This window comes from Conger conger, chromosome 12, assembly GCF_963514075.1.
Source record: "Conger conger chromosome 12, fConCon1.1, whole genome shotgun sequence".
Classification (NCBI taxonomy): Eukaryota; Metazoa; Chordata; class Actinopteri; order Anguilliformes; family Congridae; genus Conger; species Conger conger.
Window position 1 is genome coordinate 33661860 of NC_083771.1, and position 17945 is coordinate 33679804.

Sequence of the window (17945 nt, forward strand, 5' to 3'; positions counted from 1 at the left end):
ACCCAAATAACATGTAGGGGAGACATGTCCACTGTGTGATTCATTAAGGGCTTGTTAAATACTCAAATAACATGTAGGTGAAACATGTTGACCGTGTGATTTGTTAAGGGCTTGTTAAATACTCAAATAACAATTTTGTTTTCACCCTCCTGCTGGTGCCAGATATGTCAAGGCCCATAGGATGCTTGATACGGATGACCCTTTACAGTAATCTGGGGAGGGATAAACACGGTGGTGGAAAGGTCATGGTCAAGACACAGCAAGAAAGGAAATCAATTCCAGCTACTTCTGTGGTTCATGCACATGTTCAGGTTTGCTATAATTAATCAGCCAGAATAGATAATAACGAGTTCATCCAGGGTTCAGTAAAAAATATGAAAAGATATTAAATAAAAACCCACCATGGTGGACAAGAGTAAAATTGCCTCCTTGAATGTGTTTACCTGTTGCTACTGATAGATATACTGTGACCACTTTATTAGGCTTTTTTAGACATATTGCTCTTCTGTTGCTGTAACCCATCCACTTCAAGGTTGAATGTGTTCTGTCAGAAAAAAGGGTTTTAAATCACATAGTAGTCTTCCAAGGCCAAGCACTTCCAAGCTTGGCATCCAGGCAGGCCAGTATGAGGCCTGTATTACAGTATCAGTGCTTAACAGATAACCTTTCCGTCTTTACCACTGTTTAAAATAATTTAGTTCAAATTGTTGTTAACATTGCTTGAACAGCAAGAACACTTATTTCAGTAATATTTATCCCCACTTTCCATAAACATTTTGAATTGAATTTGAAAAAGCTATGGCTTTTTAATGTAAAGAAGTTGTTTTCCCAAAGTGATTCACATCACTTTTATCACTTGGAGTATTGTAGCCAAAGTTGGACATAGGTCTAGGCATTCACGGAGACTCTAAGAAAATCTGAATAATATTTTATGTCATCCCAGCATGCTTTGCACCTGCTGGAAATATGCAACAGACTATCAGGGAATAAGGGGGACATCTCTGGTATGATGTGCAATCTGAATTTTTATTTCCCTTGGAAATAAACCACCTCATGAGTATGAATGTTAACCGAAACTATTTCGACAATATCAATGTAGTGTTAGGCTGCTGAAGGTGAGGTTCGTGAAAATAACATCATTTAACCTCATTCTTCATTTCACCCCTTTCATAATTTTTTATTTTTCTGTACCTCTTGTTTCCACTACTTCTCTGGCCAAAATTTCAGATGTCTTTGGGCTTTCTCAATTATTTTTCTCATTTCATAATCAAGGCGGCACGGATGGTGCAGTGGGTAGCACTGCCGCCTCACAGCAAGGAGGTTCTGGGTTCGAATCCCTGTCGGCTGGGGCCTCTCTGTGTGGAGTTTGCATGTTCTCCCTGTGTCGTGTCGGTTTACTCCGGCTACTCTGGTTTCCTCCCACAGTCCAAAGACATGCAGGTTAGGCTGATTGGAGAGTCTAAATTGCCCATAGGTATGAGTGTGTGAGTCAATGATGTGTATGCCCTGCGATGGACTGGTGACCTGTCCAGGGTGTATTCCTGCCTTTCGCCCAATGTATGCTGGGATAGGCCCAAGCCCTTCAGTTCAGGATAAGCGGGTTAAGATAATGGATGGATGGATTGATTTCATAATCAAGTAACAAAAATGTTAATAAGCTCACAATACTACTACTAAGTGAAATTAAATATAATAACATGTATAGAAATAGAAACGAGACCTGGCTGGTTACAGCAAGACAGGAGAAGTTCAGCCGTATCTATTTGTTGGCCATCAATCCACTAATCAGTGCAGACTCTGAGTGAACAGAAGTCATGCCTTTATGTTGGCATCAGCTAACGTTACCCTACTCTAAATCAATACCAACTGTCCTTGCGAGTGATACAAGGCAGATCATATTTGTAATCCATTAATCAGAATAAATAGCAAACGTTTTTGTGATATATTCTCTTGGTCAAATAGTACAATGTCCATCGAAGTAAAGATGTTCACTGTCATCTAATCATATACTGTATAAAAATATTGCATGTGACGTAAGAATAATTTCTGGTGAATGCCTCCCAATAGGCGGCGCTGTTTCCTAGACCAAATATTACCAATTATCAAGCTTGTTGCGTTTAAGATATTTCATAGAGCGTAGCTAGTTCGGTGTGGTATCTGTGTCTAAACCAAACACTGCTTAGCAGCGGTATTGTACATTTAATTTAGACAGTGTTATTATTTTAAAAAATCCACCAAACTGCATATTAAGATATTCGTTATGCACACAACCATATTCAAACGTTTAATAATGTACGCCACGCAATGATGTTTTCAGAATGATAGTTAGCTAACGTAAGCTACGTAACATTAAACGGAAGTAGTAAAAGGTCCTACGTGGTGGTGTTGTCAGACCACAAACTTTAAACCACAATGGCTTTTAAAATTTCAGTCACTGGTTTAAAGTGCCTCCACGCTAGTCTCAAAAATCTTTTCTTTTTTTCCCCGACACAGAAGCATTAGTGTGTGATTTGAGATTCCAGAGCTGGACAACCATAACCAGGACCTCGTGACGTCTCTGAAAAATGTTTTCTCATTTGCCTATTGGAATGATGGGGTGGGATCTTGAAGGATGGCTATCTCAAAACAATCTTAGCTTAACTAGTTAGCTAGTGCGCTAAATGTGCGCTGAATTACATTTTATAGCAATTTAGCAACGAGACACTGCCCAGAAAGTGAACTGTACATATGGCGTTGGTGCCCTCGTGCTGTGGAATCGGGAGATGGCAAGGCTTTCTTTGAAAAGACTTTTTGTTTTCTGTCTCTGCCTTTCAGTATCGTTTTTCCTTATCATTACTCTTCAGGTACAATCACATCATCGCTAGTTAGCTACCATGGCACATACAGTTAGATTCCTTGATGCTTGTCCGTTTAAGGTACCTTCTATAGAAATTGATAACATAGCTTCAAGCTGCATCAACAGCATATTATGATACACACTGCCGTACAATGTACCGGACCATTGTAATGTTAGCCTGCACATAAAAACAAATGCTTAACACAGTAACTTTTAGTATGTATTTTTAGGATCCCGTCGGAAGTTATGTTGATTTTCATTTCTTGTTTGCAGGCACGCAGTAGGTTCTCTATCAGTCCTCCTTTCTCTGTTCCCTGATCTGCTTTGGTTACCTGACTAATACCTGGATGAAAACCCAGCTTCTTCTCCTCTCCCCTCTCCTTTCTCCTGGTAGTACATGTTCTTCCCAAACAACTCTTTCCTTTCCAATAGCCTTGCAGTTACTTAAGCAATTTCCTTTGCTCTGCCGTATAGCTTAAACGCATTATTCGAAATGTGAGTAGTGATTTCTGAAATATATTAAGTTACTTTATTGGTGGAATATCATTTTTTGTTTTCTCCTGAGCTATTACCTTGAATACTACTCACAGCGAGAGAGAACGTACATTGAGGATATGTCTGTAATAGTCCATGATAAGATGTGCAGAATCCAGCTGTGTGTTTGCTGTGCTGCCCACCCATTCTGTAATGAGCCTCCTAAGCATCATTCCCATTCAGTGAAAATGCCCTGTGTTTGCACAGGCAGTGGTGGAGCTGGGGCAGTTTGAGGGCAAAGTGCAAAGACACAAGCTTCCCCTGAAGGACAGACTACAGTCTCAGGACCTTAGCCCTCTGACGCGGACGAGGCCACCCACGGAGGCAGGCAGTCGCTACCCCCTCATTGTTTGGTGGTCTCCTCTGACCGGGGAAATGGGACGACTGGGTGAGTGTGGGAAGAACAAGTGCTTTTTCACCATCAACAAGACTTACCACAACCATCCCTCTACACAGGCCTTCCTGTTTTATGGTGAGTAGTAGTCACATGATATGGTCCTATATAACGTGAGCCTTTTACTCCATTAATCTAGTTTCTGTCCGTGCACCAAATGGTTAGGAGTCACCAAGAGCCTGTAAGCATGAGTAGGCTTCTGTGTCCAGACTATTGTAAGCATGTTTTTTACACCATTTACTTCACACTTAGAGTTTAGCGTAATTGTCAGAAATGCCTCCTCAGAACTGAAACATTAATTCAAGATTCATTTCTATATGTGCACAGGTGCTGATGTTTCACACTCTTATCTCATTTTTGTTTGGTACAGTATGTTAATATTTATTATAAAAGCTTACAGTTAAGAAATGTTAAATGATAACTACAAACACCCAAAGGACCATAAAATATTCTCCATGCTGCTGGTTTCGTTCCAAACTCTCCCTTCCCCCCAAGGTTGTGCAAAATGAACAAATCCACTAGTTTTACACTGCAATGCTGAGAAATGATGCAAAGAAAGAGTCTGTCTAATACTGTTGGCTGTAATGCCGGCTATTGAAATACAGTCATGTTCACAAACATCAAGTTCCCTGGTGTGACCTTTAAACTGGCGTGGTGCCTTTCTGGATCTGCATAGTGGACGAGATTGAAGCGGTTAAACGTGGTCTGAATAATCTTGGGGGTTAGGTGCCTAACAAGCAAACTGCTTGGCTTGGGCACTAGGGGGTGCCCACAGCCTGTTTATCGGACTCCACTGGTGCTGCTTGGCTGGACTGCAAGAGTTACTTCCCTCTGTTATGGTGGCTGAAGGTGATACTTGCTAGGACTGCGGTTACAGTTCACGATGGTTAAGGGAGCGCAGTGAATGCTGCTGCTCTGACCCATAAGAGTCTCTTTGGTATTTTCGACGTGAAATCCCTTTTACCTTACCCACCGAGTTTAACATTTACACAGATAATCTTTCATTAAATATTTGGTTCCCGTACCAATGATGGGACTTCAGTTGATGGCCCAAGTTAGCTAATGACACTTTGACACTCCAGCTTCATCACGGAGGTTTCCCTGATTGAAACAGGAAGGTGATGTTTTTATGTGGACATTCGATGTGGACATTCCTTTCAAGATGAGCAATATCAAATATGTTGTTAACCCATTTGTCACCTTGAAAAGAGTCGCAGAAGTCCCTGATTTTTACATTGTAATGGCCATTATTTGAATGTGTCGGAGATTCACACCTAGGTAAACATTTATAGAATCAGAAAGGAGAGGTCCTTTTAAAGAAAAGCTAAATGGCTTTTTGATAATGGGTTTCATGCAGAATAACTAATTGCCAATCCGCCCACACTAATGCCAGCTAGATAATACCAGTGACCGATGCAGAACACATTCCGTTCATTCATCTATAGTTTTTAAATTGGATTGAGTAAAAGGTGTATTTCATATTCCCCACCGAGGCTGTGTTCTCCACTGGGGTCAGGCTCTCTCTGAGGCGAGTGCATTTGCTGATTAAACCCGCCCCGTTCATCTGGAGCCCAGAAGCACAAGTGCACTCCACTTAATGTGCGGATGGTCCAGGGTGTTGACCCACGAGAGCCCCCCTCAATGGAGAGCAGCTGAAAGGGTGCGGCCTCGCTAAATTGATTTTCAATTTTTCCTTTGTGACATTTTGTGACCAGTGAGCGAATATTAAACACTATAACTACTATATATTTTTTTGTTTTAACATTTGAAATATTATGTTATTCTTGTGAGCTTGTTGATGACTGCAGATTTTAATCATGTCGTTTTGTGTTTTTAGAAAAGGTGATTTATTCAGCAAAGATTGTGCGTGTGTGTGTGCTGCATCTAATTTCCAAGCTTCACGATCATTAGTGACATTGGCTATGACATTATTCATCCCTGCATGCAGGATCTGCTGATGTTGCATAGCAGTGAAATAAAATCCATAGCTGGAAAAGAAAAAGTAATTTAGGATGCCAGGCCAGCATTATCTCTATTTCAGTTCTGCGAAGAATAATATTTGATTTTGGAATTCATTACTAGGTGGACCTGAGGTGATATGATTGCCTCTGTAAGTCTGCCATGCTGTCAGCGGGCATGAGATTGTTATGGAGATGTATACAAAAATTGGTGAAATGATTGCCTACACATCTCTGTTCTCTGTTTGGCATGCCAGAATGAACTTACTGGCATGAATTTGAATCTGGTTTCTAGAAGAGGCACTGATTGGCAATTCCACTATAATTAACTTGTGTACCTGTGGGAATGTTTTGGAGTTAGATATATAAAAGTCAGCCAACAGTGAAACATAATTTAAGTAATGAAGATTATGCTGTTTAATTCATTAAGCTTACTCTCACTTCATTGAAAAATGTGAGTGCAGATCTTTTATGAATGTAATTAGTGATTTTTTTTTTTTCATTTACGGACTTCCACATCTGTCAAATGTTAAACATTTAAAGTTTTTGGTGCCAGATTTAATTCTACTACACTCATTTATCTTGCATTGGATATCTGTGACTGACAGAAGTTCATGTTTAATAAGATTATTCTTAGTTTTCTTATCCCTGTAACAGAAGGGAATTTTTTTGTATCAAACCAGGCACTGATTTCAACATAGAAAGCCTTCCCCTGCCCAGGAAGGCTGGTCACCACTGGGCCCTCTTCCACGAGGAGTCCCCCAAAAACAACTACAAGCTCTTCCACCCGCCCGTCATCACCCTCTTCAACCACACGGCCACCTTCAGCCACCGGTCCCACCTGCCCCTCACCACCCAGTACCTGGAGAGCCTGGAGCTGCTGGCCTCCACGGCCCACCTGGTCCCCCTGTCGCAGAAAAACCGGCTGCGGAGGACCCTGGCTCCCCTGGTGTACGTGCAGTCGGACTGCGACCCCCCCTCGGACCGGGACGCCTTCGTGCGGGAGCTGATGAGGCACATCCGGGTGGACTCGTACGGGGCGTGTCTGCACAACCGGGATCTGCCGGCCCCCCTGCGCGACTCGGCCACCATGGACGAGCCGGCCTTCCTCCGCATCCTGGCGCAGTACAAGTTCATCCTGGCCTTCGAGAACGCCGTCTGCGACGACTACGTCACCGAGAAGCTGTGGAGGCCCCTCAAGCTGGGGGTGGTGCCCGTGTACTACGGCGCCCCCAACGTCCGCGCCTGGCTGCCTAGCAACAGGAGCGCCGTGGTGGTGGACCCCGAGGAGCCGCCGGAGAGCCTGGCGCGGTACCTGAAGAGGCTGGACGAGAACGACCGGGAGTACGAGGCCTACCTGGAGTGGAAGCTCCGCGGCGGCGTGTCCAACCCCGCCCTGCTGACCGAGATGAGGAACCGCAAGTGGGGCGTGCAGGACCTCGCCAAAGAAAACTACATAGATGTTTTCGAGTGCATGGTGTGCAACCGCGTTTGGGAGAACCTCAGGAGACAGGAAGAGGTACTTAGCCGAGGTGTCCAATATTTATAGACCCAGCCCACTGCTGTGACATAGTCCTTTAGTTCAGGAAATGGAGTCCGGCACGTGTGTCTGGAGAGTGGCTGTCTACCTTAAAGTAAGGAAAAAGTAAGTGTAGGCACAGTTTCCAGCTTTTCTGAGCTGCTATTGTAGTTGTTTCATGGTGATAAAATGGTGCATGCATGTGGAAATGCTTGTGTTTATTCAGTCATTACACCATACAAGTGCAGACAGGCATCATGACTTTCAGAAGTGAGCATGCTATGATTCACTTTGTCTGCTATGCTGTATAATCAAACCACACACTGCAGCCTTTCTGTGGTTTTATATGGAAGTGTGTTGGGGGAGTACTTTTCCCAAATTATACAGATGAAATATTAATTAAATTCATAATAAATAATATTCAGTTTAATAAAAACATTCATGGAAAAAGTACAACTACAGGGAAAATAATAGGCTGGTCTAAATTAAAAACCAAAAACAATATTGAGTTGAAATATAAATTGAAAAATGTGCTTAGTTGAATAGATTAACAGAATTAAGAAGGTGCTGTTCCTTGTATAATCGTTTTTTCTGAATTCATGGGGTTGTGCAAGTTTCAAACTTATTAAAGTAAATACTTGCATACTGCAGGAAACTGAGAAGACGGCATCTACAAGCTAAGTTTCGGGAAATGTTGTCTGGTGTTCAGTGCAAAAGGAAAAGTAAAGATGATTTTCACCAGGTTGCAGGCTATATTTTACTGCTTGAGCCTCTAATAGACAACTCTTCCGCTTGCCAGAACATGACAGTGTTGAGAAATGCAGAGTTCTGGACAGCCTGACAGTATCAGCACTCCAAAGAATAAAGCTTGTTGCGTCAGAGAACTGAATTAGTATCTGGGCTGAGGAGCAAAGGTGTGTGTCAGTGCTTTCAGCTGTCTCATGAATAATTTGCTACAATGGCACTGAGTGCACTTAAAAGACCATTTAGGTGATAAGGTAAAAAGTTAGCAGCTCCAGTAACTCAGTGTTCCTCTCTCTCTGTCTCACAGGGCCTAACTCCCAAAACCTGGCAGGCCGAAGCCAGCCACCTCAGCTGCCCTCCTCCCCGGACGTTTGGCTTCCCGGACGGCCCCACGGGCGGAGCCTCCATGCGGGGGGTCTGGGGGCTCAGCTACAAGCAGTCCAGGCTGGAGGCTCGAGCCCTGCGTCTGCTGGCCGACAGGAACAGGAACTTCACTGTGGAGCAGTTCTGGAAGCAGGTGTTCGCTGACTGAGATGCGGCTGTTTGGGATGCGCTGGTGGGTATGAGGCTCTCTCATGGGCCTGGCGTAGGGTTCATGTACAGCAGGAGTAGGGTTCATGTACAGCAGGAGTAGGGTTCTTGTAAAGCAGGAGTAGGGTTCTTGTACAGCAGGAGTAGGGTTCTTGTACAGCAGGAGTAGGGTTCTTGTACAGCAGGAGTAGGGTTCATGTACAGCAGGAGTAGGGTTCATGTACAGCAGGAGTAGGGTTCATGTACAGCAGGAGTAGGGTTCATGTACAGCAGGAGTAGGGTTCTTGTACAGCAGGAGTAGGGTTCATGTACAGCAGGAGTAGGGTTCATGTACAGCTGGCTTTGGATGGAGCTGGGCGTGTATGGCTCTAGCGTGGCTTCCTGTGATCTATTACTGTCCTGGAGGTCTATTCCATCCCAGTGTATTTGCTTTGCAAACAGCCTTACCCAAGGTCACTTGCATCATCCGTCTTTCATTTATTATTTATCATCAGTTTATACAAGCAGAATATTTTGCTGAAGCCAGTAAGGTTTAAATACTTCATTGTATTTATACCAAATTGTATCAATTTACCCCCAGTTGTATTTATTGGCCTGCCTGATCCCTGCAGTGTCCCCTGGCAGTGCAGCGGAATGCTGATAGGCCTGCTTTCTGCCCCGGAGTCAGTGCTGCCAGCCACCCCTTCTGCACTCTGCCGAGCTTAGCAGTCCCTGTGCCAAAAGGACTACAATTCCCACAAGTGCTGCTGGAACAGGCAGACTGCAGGCGCCCCGTCGACCACAGGAGTCGCTGGTGCAGAATGGGAAGACGTCAATCACGGTATGGGAGACAGTATGGTGTGTTGTGCACTCTTCTGCTCCACTGCTGGCCGCAGTTGGCATGGATTCAATGTCAGAGCCTGGGGCACATCCGCATGCTGTAACTGTATCTTGCCTGGATGAGCTACATTGTAGCCTAGATTAAGCACTGTGTTGGAGGATAGAGTAATAGCCCCATTACTCCTAAGTGTCCCGTCTTCCACAATGTTGAGTGGCTTGATTAGGAGAACGTTACAATATATACACAGAAAAACATTCAGCTTTGATCTCCAAGCTGCACATGCAAGACTTACGATTGTATCTGTGGTGCCAAGAAGTGTCCTTCCCACTGTCGCATACATATGAATTCATAGAAAGCACATGCATTGTATAGTACCCATACTTTTTTGCGCTTGACCTTTTAAAAGTTAAATGTTTATATGACTTTGTGTACAGACCTTTCATGCTCCACGTTCTTACGTAATCAATGGGAGTGCAGTTTGGCAAAGACAAACCATTTACTCTAATGGTGTACCTTTTGATAGAAATATTTTGTACAGAGTGTTCCTTTTGGTGGTTACATCAGTGTCATTGTGGTTCCGTAAAAGGCTAAATGACAGCTAAATTGTACTAAAAAGCACTGAAAGGCCCTGTGAGTCTGCCAGCGGCACTTTCCGGGCTAATAAATACACGATGCTTCCAACCAAACTCTTCCTGTTTTATTTTTAAGACTGCAGCCTCTGCTTTTGGTTTTGAAGCCAATTAAAAATGAAAGATTTTTTGATTTTGTTTCTGTTTGTGTGGATGTTGTGGCCTTAATGAAACAGGACTACTGCACACTGTTTGAATCCTCAAAACCTTTGAAAATCCTGAACGAATGATAAGTGTGAAACACAACAGTAAATATGGATGGAATTGATAGAATATTTCATTTCTACACCGCTATTTGATAACAAATGTACATTGCGATTTTTATGAAACACATAAAATGTATGTATGACTGGTAACTTGCAGTTAATTGTTATTGATCGAATATTTGTTGTGACTAAATAGAAAAACATAAACCAGCATATTTTTGAATATATGCATGAAAATACTGACTTGAAGTTAAAGTAAAAAATGACAAACACTATTTCAATGCATGTAATATTATTCCCCATAGACCCTTAAAAATAATAAGCAAAAATAATTTAAAGGTCAATAGTGGAAAGGTTGAATGGGCACAGTGTGTCCATGGGTGGACTGAAGATGTTCTCAGAAGAGGTGCAATATTGCAACATTGATTTCTTTAAATTATTGGAATTTGATTCTTTGAAAATGTAGACTTGATTATCAGAAAGGCATGGCGTTTGAATACACACATGGCTAGTATAAGATGATGATTTGTACCAATTTTGGTTGACAGTATTAAATCACAGTTTTAAAATACAAATGATATTGCAATTACACTGACAAATTTCAGTTGTTGTGCAGTGCGTAGCACTTCTGCCTCACAGCAAGGAGGTCCAGGGTTCGAATCCCGGTCAGCCGGGGCCTCTCTGTGTGGAGTTTGCTTGTTCTCCCCGTTTTCGTGTGGGGTTTCCTCCGGGTACTCCGGTTTCCTCCCACAGTCCAAAGACATGCAGGTTAGGCTGATTGGAGAGTCTAAATTGCCCATAGGTATGAGTGTGCGAGTGAATGGTGTGTGTGCCCTGCGATGGACTGGCAACCTGTTCAGGGTGTATTCCTGCCTTTCGCCCAATGTATGCTGGGATAGGCTCCAGCCCCCCTGTGACCCTGTTCAGGATAAGCAGGTTATGATAATGGATGGATGGATGGATTTCAGTTGTTGAATTTACTCAATATTTGCTTAAGCTTGTTGGAATCTGGGTGCTTCAGGATTCGGCCAGTAGAGGGAGCTACGGATATGCTTAACTTCATAACGGGAAAATGGCCTGAGAACTGAAATTCCACATGAATATTTAAAGATATCAGGTTTTGGTATCGATTCTCAAATTGTCATTATTCTCGTTCTCTCTAATCACACAAGTTCAACTTGGAAGTCTCAAATCATTGACTCGTCACATTAAAACCTTTACCCACAAAACTTGGCTGTTTTCTTTTCCACACACAGTGAAAAATATAGTTGGCTGTTTTTAATTTGCTTTTGTGTGCAAGCTTGCATAAAGCAAAGAATTCTAATCGTCAAAGAGAGGGCTTACCTGAACTCAGCACTTTTTAGAAAAGAACAGGGCAAGTTTTCACCCAGCATTTCACTGAGGAGTTTTCATCATCTGATGCCTTTAACTCCATCTAGATCCATCTAGAAGGCACATGGGCTCAGCAGGGTGATGTGCACATATCACAGGAACAAGCTGGCTCATACACTTAGGAGGCAATGCCGATGAGAAAAATAACGAAGATGATAGCATTGCAGGTTTATCGCCCATCAGAGCGAAATGTTTGGTGGGCGAAACAGTGATTCATACTGAAGTGTAGATTTGGTCCATTACTGTCAATAAAAGTTGGAAAATCACAAACCGAACAGCCCTCGTTTTCCTTAAAGAAAAATCTTTCTAGGATAACTGTCCAAAAAGGCAGGAGTCCATGAACAGCCGCTATGAATGTCACTGAGTTCATAGATTTATGAAATATGAAAACCTGAAGTATTCATCTAGAGACTGTATCTGAAGGGCCGACGTCTGCACTTAACCGCCCTGTGCTCCTCTCTGTGTTAGAACTTCTCTAAAGTAGGTCACCCTCGTACTCCACTCTCTGTGCCACTGTCAGTGCTCAAAGCCGAACCAGGCTGGGGCACGGCTGTAGCTGCCGCGCACTTGGGAATGGTCAGACACACACCACACCTCCAGGCAACCTCCAAGTCTGCTAGACACAGCATTTCTGTGGGCCAGGTGACCTTGTCATAGGCAGAGCACTGAGAGATGGGGAATTCTCCCCGGTCACTCTTTTAAAGGTCCCGGGCACATGTGCTGCAGTTGTACTACACACCGTCAGTATTCTCATTTTACCGGTTATGTTTCATTTGACTGTCTCTGCCACACTAACCAGCCATACATACTACTCATCTTCATTGCTAAAAATTAGCTTGCAGGAATTGGTTTTGTAATTGTACAACAAAGTGTTTGAGAATATTTAGAAGATTGAAAATCCTTACTGAATTCAGCGAGTCCAGTTTTTTGCCTCCGTTTCAAATGAAAGTCTTTAAAGCATTAGAAGCAAGCCATATATATGAATTAGCTTTTTATTTATACAAGCTTAATGTGGCTGTATTTATATGGCTTAACTGGCACAGTCTGAAAAGTGGCATTTAACAGTCTACAGACCTTTTTCTTCAAACATAATCTCAAAATACTTTCATATCTGGACTGGAAATGTTACATTCTATAGTATCTAATAAAATAAAGTTCAAGAAATTGTATTTCAATAATTTGGGCCTATTTTCTTGTAAGCAGCAGACCAGATTGTACGTGTACTATGCAAAAATATGACCATATGTTATCATTTTAGCTAGTGGTGCCAGAATAAATTCCTGTGGTACAAGCAAGCAAATCATTCTTTCCGTTAAGTAGCTTACAAGATAGCTCTCTGTTGATTGGTATCTTTTTGCATCAACTGACATTCCATTTTCATGAAGTAATTCTTTAAAAAATGAACTGAGAATGACTGAGATTATTTTTGGAGGGTGAGGTGGCATGGTAGCTTAAATTCACTCTTTGTTTATTATCAGCCAGTGCCAGACATGTTTATGTTTGGTGTGGAAAGAGATTTCTATTTTTTTTTTTTTATGTGTGTCATCAAGCCTGTTGAGATGAAATACAGTGGGTTCCAAAATTACTGGCACCCTTAATAGAAATGGAGAAAAATGGCTGCATATAATAATCAACATGGATAATGGTCTGTATTTTATATTCATCCGTATGGGGAAACTATATACTTTTATTTCAATACTTTTTCTCTCATGGTTCAATGTTTTTTAGTTAGCAATCTTTTTTCTGAAAACCTTTCGTGCCAAAATGATTGGCACCCCTGATAATTATTGTGAATAAAATTAAACAAGGCAATACAATTTTACTTAATTTAGTTAATCACAGTCTAAAGGAACTATACTGTGTCATTCCATCACTTCTTGTTTCACTCGAGTATACAAATGAGGTAACAAACATGCAAAATCACTTTGTCAACCATCAGCATGGGAAAAGCCAAAGAACTGTCAATTCAGAAGACACAGATGGTATTTGACCATCACAAGTTGAGTAATGTGTACAAATACTTACTTAGCACTGTAAGGGCAATAATAAAACAGCATAAAACATAAGGAATAGTTGCAAACTTTCCAGGAAGAGGACGCAAGTGTGTAATGGTTAAATAAAAACAACATCCACATTCTGCAGTATCCATCTCAGATGGAGGTATCCCAAGGATATCTGCTTGTAGGAATGGTCAAAACTCCCTCCAAATTTGTTCTCTAACCATATCACAAATTATAGGAAAATTGAATCATTAATAAAGCACACTGCCTGTACAATAAAGCTTATGTCAATAACTGTATTACTGTTTAGTTTACAGCATTTTCTTGTGTATATTCTTCATGGGTGCCAATAATTCTGGAGCCCATTGTATATTGTGCATAGTCAAGAGTAAGACATAGTGACCGGAATTGTAATTATTGTTAAAAAAAAAGAAAAAAGAAAAAAGCAAGTATTCTCCCTTTATGGTCCATAAAATAGATCTACAGCTATTATACTACCCTTTAGAGAGCTTTTATTTTCACCCTGAATGTGTATGGGATGTCTGAAAGTGATAGTGGAATCCAGTCTGATAAACCTGTACATGATTGCTGTCCTGTTCCTGATATATTCCACAACAATCAATGAAAAAAATCTTGCTTTAGGAGCGAATGGAAAAAAGAAAAATCTAACAGTCAAAATGATGGAGGGCTAAATTATCTATGTTGCGGCTTCTTCTCATGAGAATAATGGACCATTACCACCACTGTATTTTACTGACACTGGAATGAGAAGGATTACTGTTCACTTCTTGTGAAACAATCAATTACACGAATAGGAGATAATCCTCATCTGCATTAGATCTGGGCCATTGGGCCAAACCTGCCCACTGGTATGGAGGGATATTACAAAGGCTATTGAGTGTATGTAGGCTGAGCGTGCAGCGTGGACAGGCTTGGTCAGCATCGCTTTAACTGCCAAGCATTTATTATCCAGTTCCAGTACCCAGGCTTTCCTCTGTAGTACTTATCTATCGAATGGTTTTTATCCTTTAAGCAAGGTTGTGTTTGACTGATTTGAAACTAATCAACTAACCAGTTTTGCCACACTGCAAACAGATGCTCATTACAAGTGACGGCTTCCTGGGATCCCGTGTTTAAATATGAACGTGTACGTACCGCCTTCACAACCTTTTACATAGCCACACTCTCTTCAACAGAGCATACGTTTCATCAAATCCATTTAAGTATGAATCATGCACTCTATGTACAGTACTGAACGTGTCATGTAGAGGAACTCTACTACACTTAGGGCACTATGGAATCTTGTTAAATGTCATCTTTTTCATCCAAAGACCAATGATATGCACACAAACTGTAATACACTAATGCAACATTGTGGTAGGACGCCATTGACTTTTTGGTCGGGGAAGTGAACTTGCAGCTCTAGGAGTTAGTATTATTCACAGCTTGGACACTGCAGTTGTACACCAGAGCAAGGTACTCAGGCAAGCTGAAATACAAATGTAGTCAGTTCATCATAACTATATGATCATGTCTTCAAGCGTAAATATTTTGTTCCAAATTTTTTTACAATTGTAATACATGTCATTGTTTAGCAGTAGGCATGTATGTAGATGAAATGTACATTCCCCTCCAATCAATTTTCACACACCATCGCACCTCCTCGTTTGACAACCCCCTCCTCATTTGACGTCAGTCAAATCGAGAAGACAAACGAAAGATTGGTTTCTCTCGTGCATACCTCATATCACGGAAGCTAGTGCTGCTGTCACTTTTGTTTCAGTTGGCCTTTAACCTGAATTTCATCGGTACGTATCCAGCTGTATAACTTAAGTGGATTGTATGTAAATAAAATGTAAGCTATTGAAGTCTCTCTGGATAAGAGCATCGTCTAAATACCTTAAATATCTTATTCATTTATTTGTTGAAAGACTATTTGTTCTTTAAATCAACGATACATGCTTGTAGTTACTTTTGTTGCAAAAAAGTTTCTTGCATTGTACGGAAATATTAATAATATAAAATGATTGCATCATCTTTTAAACCCTATAATGATAACAACAGTAATAGAAATAACAGTTGTTTGTACAGCTGTTTTTTGTGAATGCCTAGTACCCACCTGGGTGAGGATGCAAGGTGTTTGCTAAAGGAAGATTTCAAAGTGTAGAGGAGGGACCCTCTGTCAGTGTTTTGACACGAGGCTTTGAATACAGACAGCGTGTTTGAGTTTCTCTTTAAGTTTCAGCCCGGAGCTTCTGGGTTTAGAAGATTAGAGAGCGGAGACAGAAACAGTCTGAGCCTTCACTCCGTGCCTCGTACAGCACAGTAAAGTAACTCCACGTCTCACAGAGCATACACCGTATACACCGATGTGGCCTCCCCACTTTTATGTTGATCAGGACAACTAAACCTCCTGTGTCACTGTGCCAGGTTTTTAAAGAAGTTAATCTGGGTAGTTTAATGTCGAGGAAGCAGACCTGCTGCTGCTGTTAGCTTCATTCCTCCGGTCTGCCAGGGAAACAGGTTGGCATAGCTGTGACAGATGCCCCTCCTGCCCACGGGGCCAGTCCTGCACTGCACAACTTCATGGTTGGAACTTATCTTGAAAGGTTCCATTTGTCCAGAGAGACTAGATTACTTATGATGCTTTAGAGGAGTTCCAATCCTTCTATGATCCTAAAGAAATGCTTTGATAAATATTCTAAACAAGAATGATCAGACTCATTTTTCTTTCATTTAATGTAAGATTATTGATACAAAATGTTGCTACAATTCAAAACATAGCCAGTGCAATACCTTCAGATCAAAGGTAAAAAAAAAAGCAGGCAGGCAGAATTCATACTTAAAATTGCCCTTTTGATTTCTTTACTTGAACAAAGTAAAGAAGCACTTATTTCTAGAAATGGAACCAGTGAATGTATTTAAATGGTATGGATTATTCTTGAAAAATATGTATTTTTATAGATTTTCAGCTGAAGAGTTATCATGCATTGCAGGCTTGTTTCCCCACTTAGCACAAATTCAGACTGAGTCTATATTCAGCCCGTAGAAAAGGGTAGAGGAAGGGCATATTGCATTTTAGAAAAGTCATTTGCATATCTCCCACATGCCCTCTTTTCTCATCAGAGTTTTCTTGAAGTATTTCTGCTTAAGTGTCACTGCACATTTATTGTTTCTTTCCCCACAGCATTATGTCTCCTCTTTCCCCCATTGTCTCATCAATTTTGGAGGCCCGACCGTGTACAATTACGGCTGCACTCACGCTGCTATCTCCACAAATGACATGGAAGGGGCGAGACAAGCGCACGATCTTCTCTGAAAGAGTGTGATGCAATGTGGCCGTTTCATATCGCGGCCCGCAAGCCAAGCTTACAGACATGAGTTGTAGAAAGAGCCTTCATGTGCAGCTACGGGAAGGCACCTGTTGGACCAGCAGGCGATGCTCAAGGTGCGGAGTCTGGCTGACTGAACCTTAACCCTGGCTGCTGCTCGTGCCATTTACGCATCACCCTGTACGGCTACTGGCCGCAGTCAGCGCTGGCACGGTCAGGCCGTGTTCCCAGACTGTGTATTTTGGCTCTTCTGATTATAAGTGTGATTGTTTAGTTTACTTCTGCGTAATACACTTTGGACAGATGTTCAGATACACTGTAAACAGGAGTTGTACACGCGCCCACACACACTCAATTACACAGCACGCAGTCCTAATGCACTCATTATCTGTAAAAGGGTTCATCTTCAGGGAGTGCTGCCAGTCCGGGACACGCACTAAGGCCATGTGCTCCATCTTGACTCTCCTGTGCAACACTTATTACTGCAGGCTCCCAGAACCCCATTTTAGCGGTAATTAAGGACTAATTAGAAACGCTCATTTTTACCCGGTGAAGCAAAGTAAAACGCTGTGTCCTGAGGGAGAGGGAAATGGGTTCAAGGAGTGGAAATTCTTTGGAGCAAATGCCACAGCAGATTCCTGGGGTTAGATTTTCAAAGAAACATGCTATTTAATTTATTCAGAAAAAATGCTCAGCAGCTCACAGATGATGTGCAGACCAAGTATGGGACAGTTTTATTATTTATATATTTTACTTATTTATTTACTCATGAATTTAGAGTGAATGTAGTTGTTGCAGCACGCAAACCCCCCTCTGATGTCCTACCAGGGTGAATTTTTGCTCAGAGTAAATCTGAGGCAATATTGTGAAGTTGTCTTTCCTCTGAAAACTGCTCCTCAGCATTCTATTGAGCTGTACAATAAATCCAGTGCTCCAACACACATACCCTCTACAATGGTTTACCTGTGCCAGCCTTAAACAGAGTCACAGCCCCCATTGTCATTGTTTTGATCTGTGTTACGAAAAAAAAGAGGATTAGGCATAGCAGTT

At 41.8% G+C, this 17945-nt stretch overlaps 1 protein-coding gene across 6 annotated transcripts; it reads left to right on the top strand.

The window, feature by feature from the left end:
- Nucleotides 1–2498: 2498 nt before the first annotated feature.
- On the top strand, nt 2499–10043 carry fut10 (fucosyltransferase 10). 6 transcript variants are annotated; one of them, XM_061263161.1, is made up of 6 exons: nt 2500–2843; nt 3110–3226; nt 3582–3842; nt 6406–7241; nt 8293–8541; nt 9128–10041. In XM_061263161.1, the coding sequence occupies exons 2-5, from the start codon at nt 3184–3186 to the stop codon at nt 8515–8517; spliced, it is 1365 nt and encodes a 454-aa protein (XP_061119145.1). In that variant the 5' UTR covers nt 2500–2843; nt 3110–3183; the 3' UTR covers nt 8518–8541; nt 9128–10041. The 6 variants fall into 6 exon arrangements, with proteins under 6 accessions (XP_061119143.1, XP_061119145.1, XP_061119147.1 ...); XM_061263164.1 differs by having other exon boundaries at nt 2832–2843; nt 3578–3842; XM_061263159.1 differs by lacking the exon at nt 3110–3226 and having other exon boundaries at nt 2499–2843; nt 3578–3842; nt 9097–10043.
- The last annotated feature ends 7902 nt before the right edge of the window (nt 10044–17945 follow it).

What these genes read in the sequence shown, in the direction of transcription:
- fut10 (XM_061263159.1), top strand. Translation starts at nt 2,763, where the DNA reads ATGGCAAGGCTTTCTTTGAAAAGACTTTTTGTTTTCTGTCTCTGCCTT. An exon ending in ACAGGCCTTCCTGTTTTATG is followed by an intron (nt 3,843 to 6,405) that starts GTGAGTAGTAGT and finishes GTATCAAACCAG; the next exon opens with GCACTGATTTCAACATAGAA. An exon ending in ACCTCAGGAGACAGGAAGAG is followed by an intron (nt 7,242 to 8,292) that starts GTACTTAGCCGA and finishes TCTGTCTCACAG; the next exon opens with GGCCTAACTCCCAAAACCTG.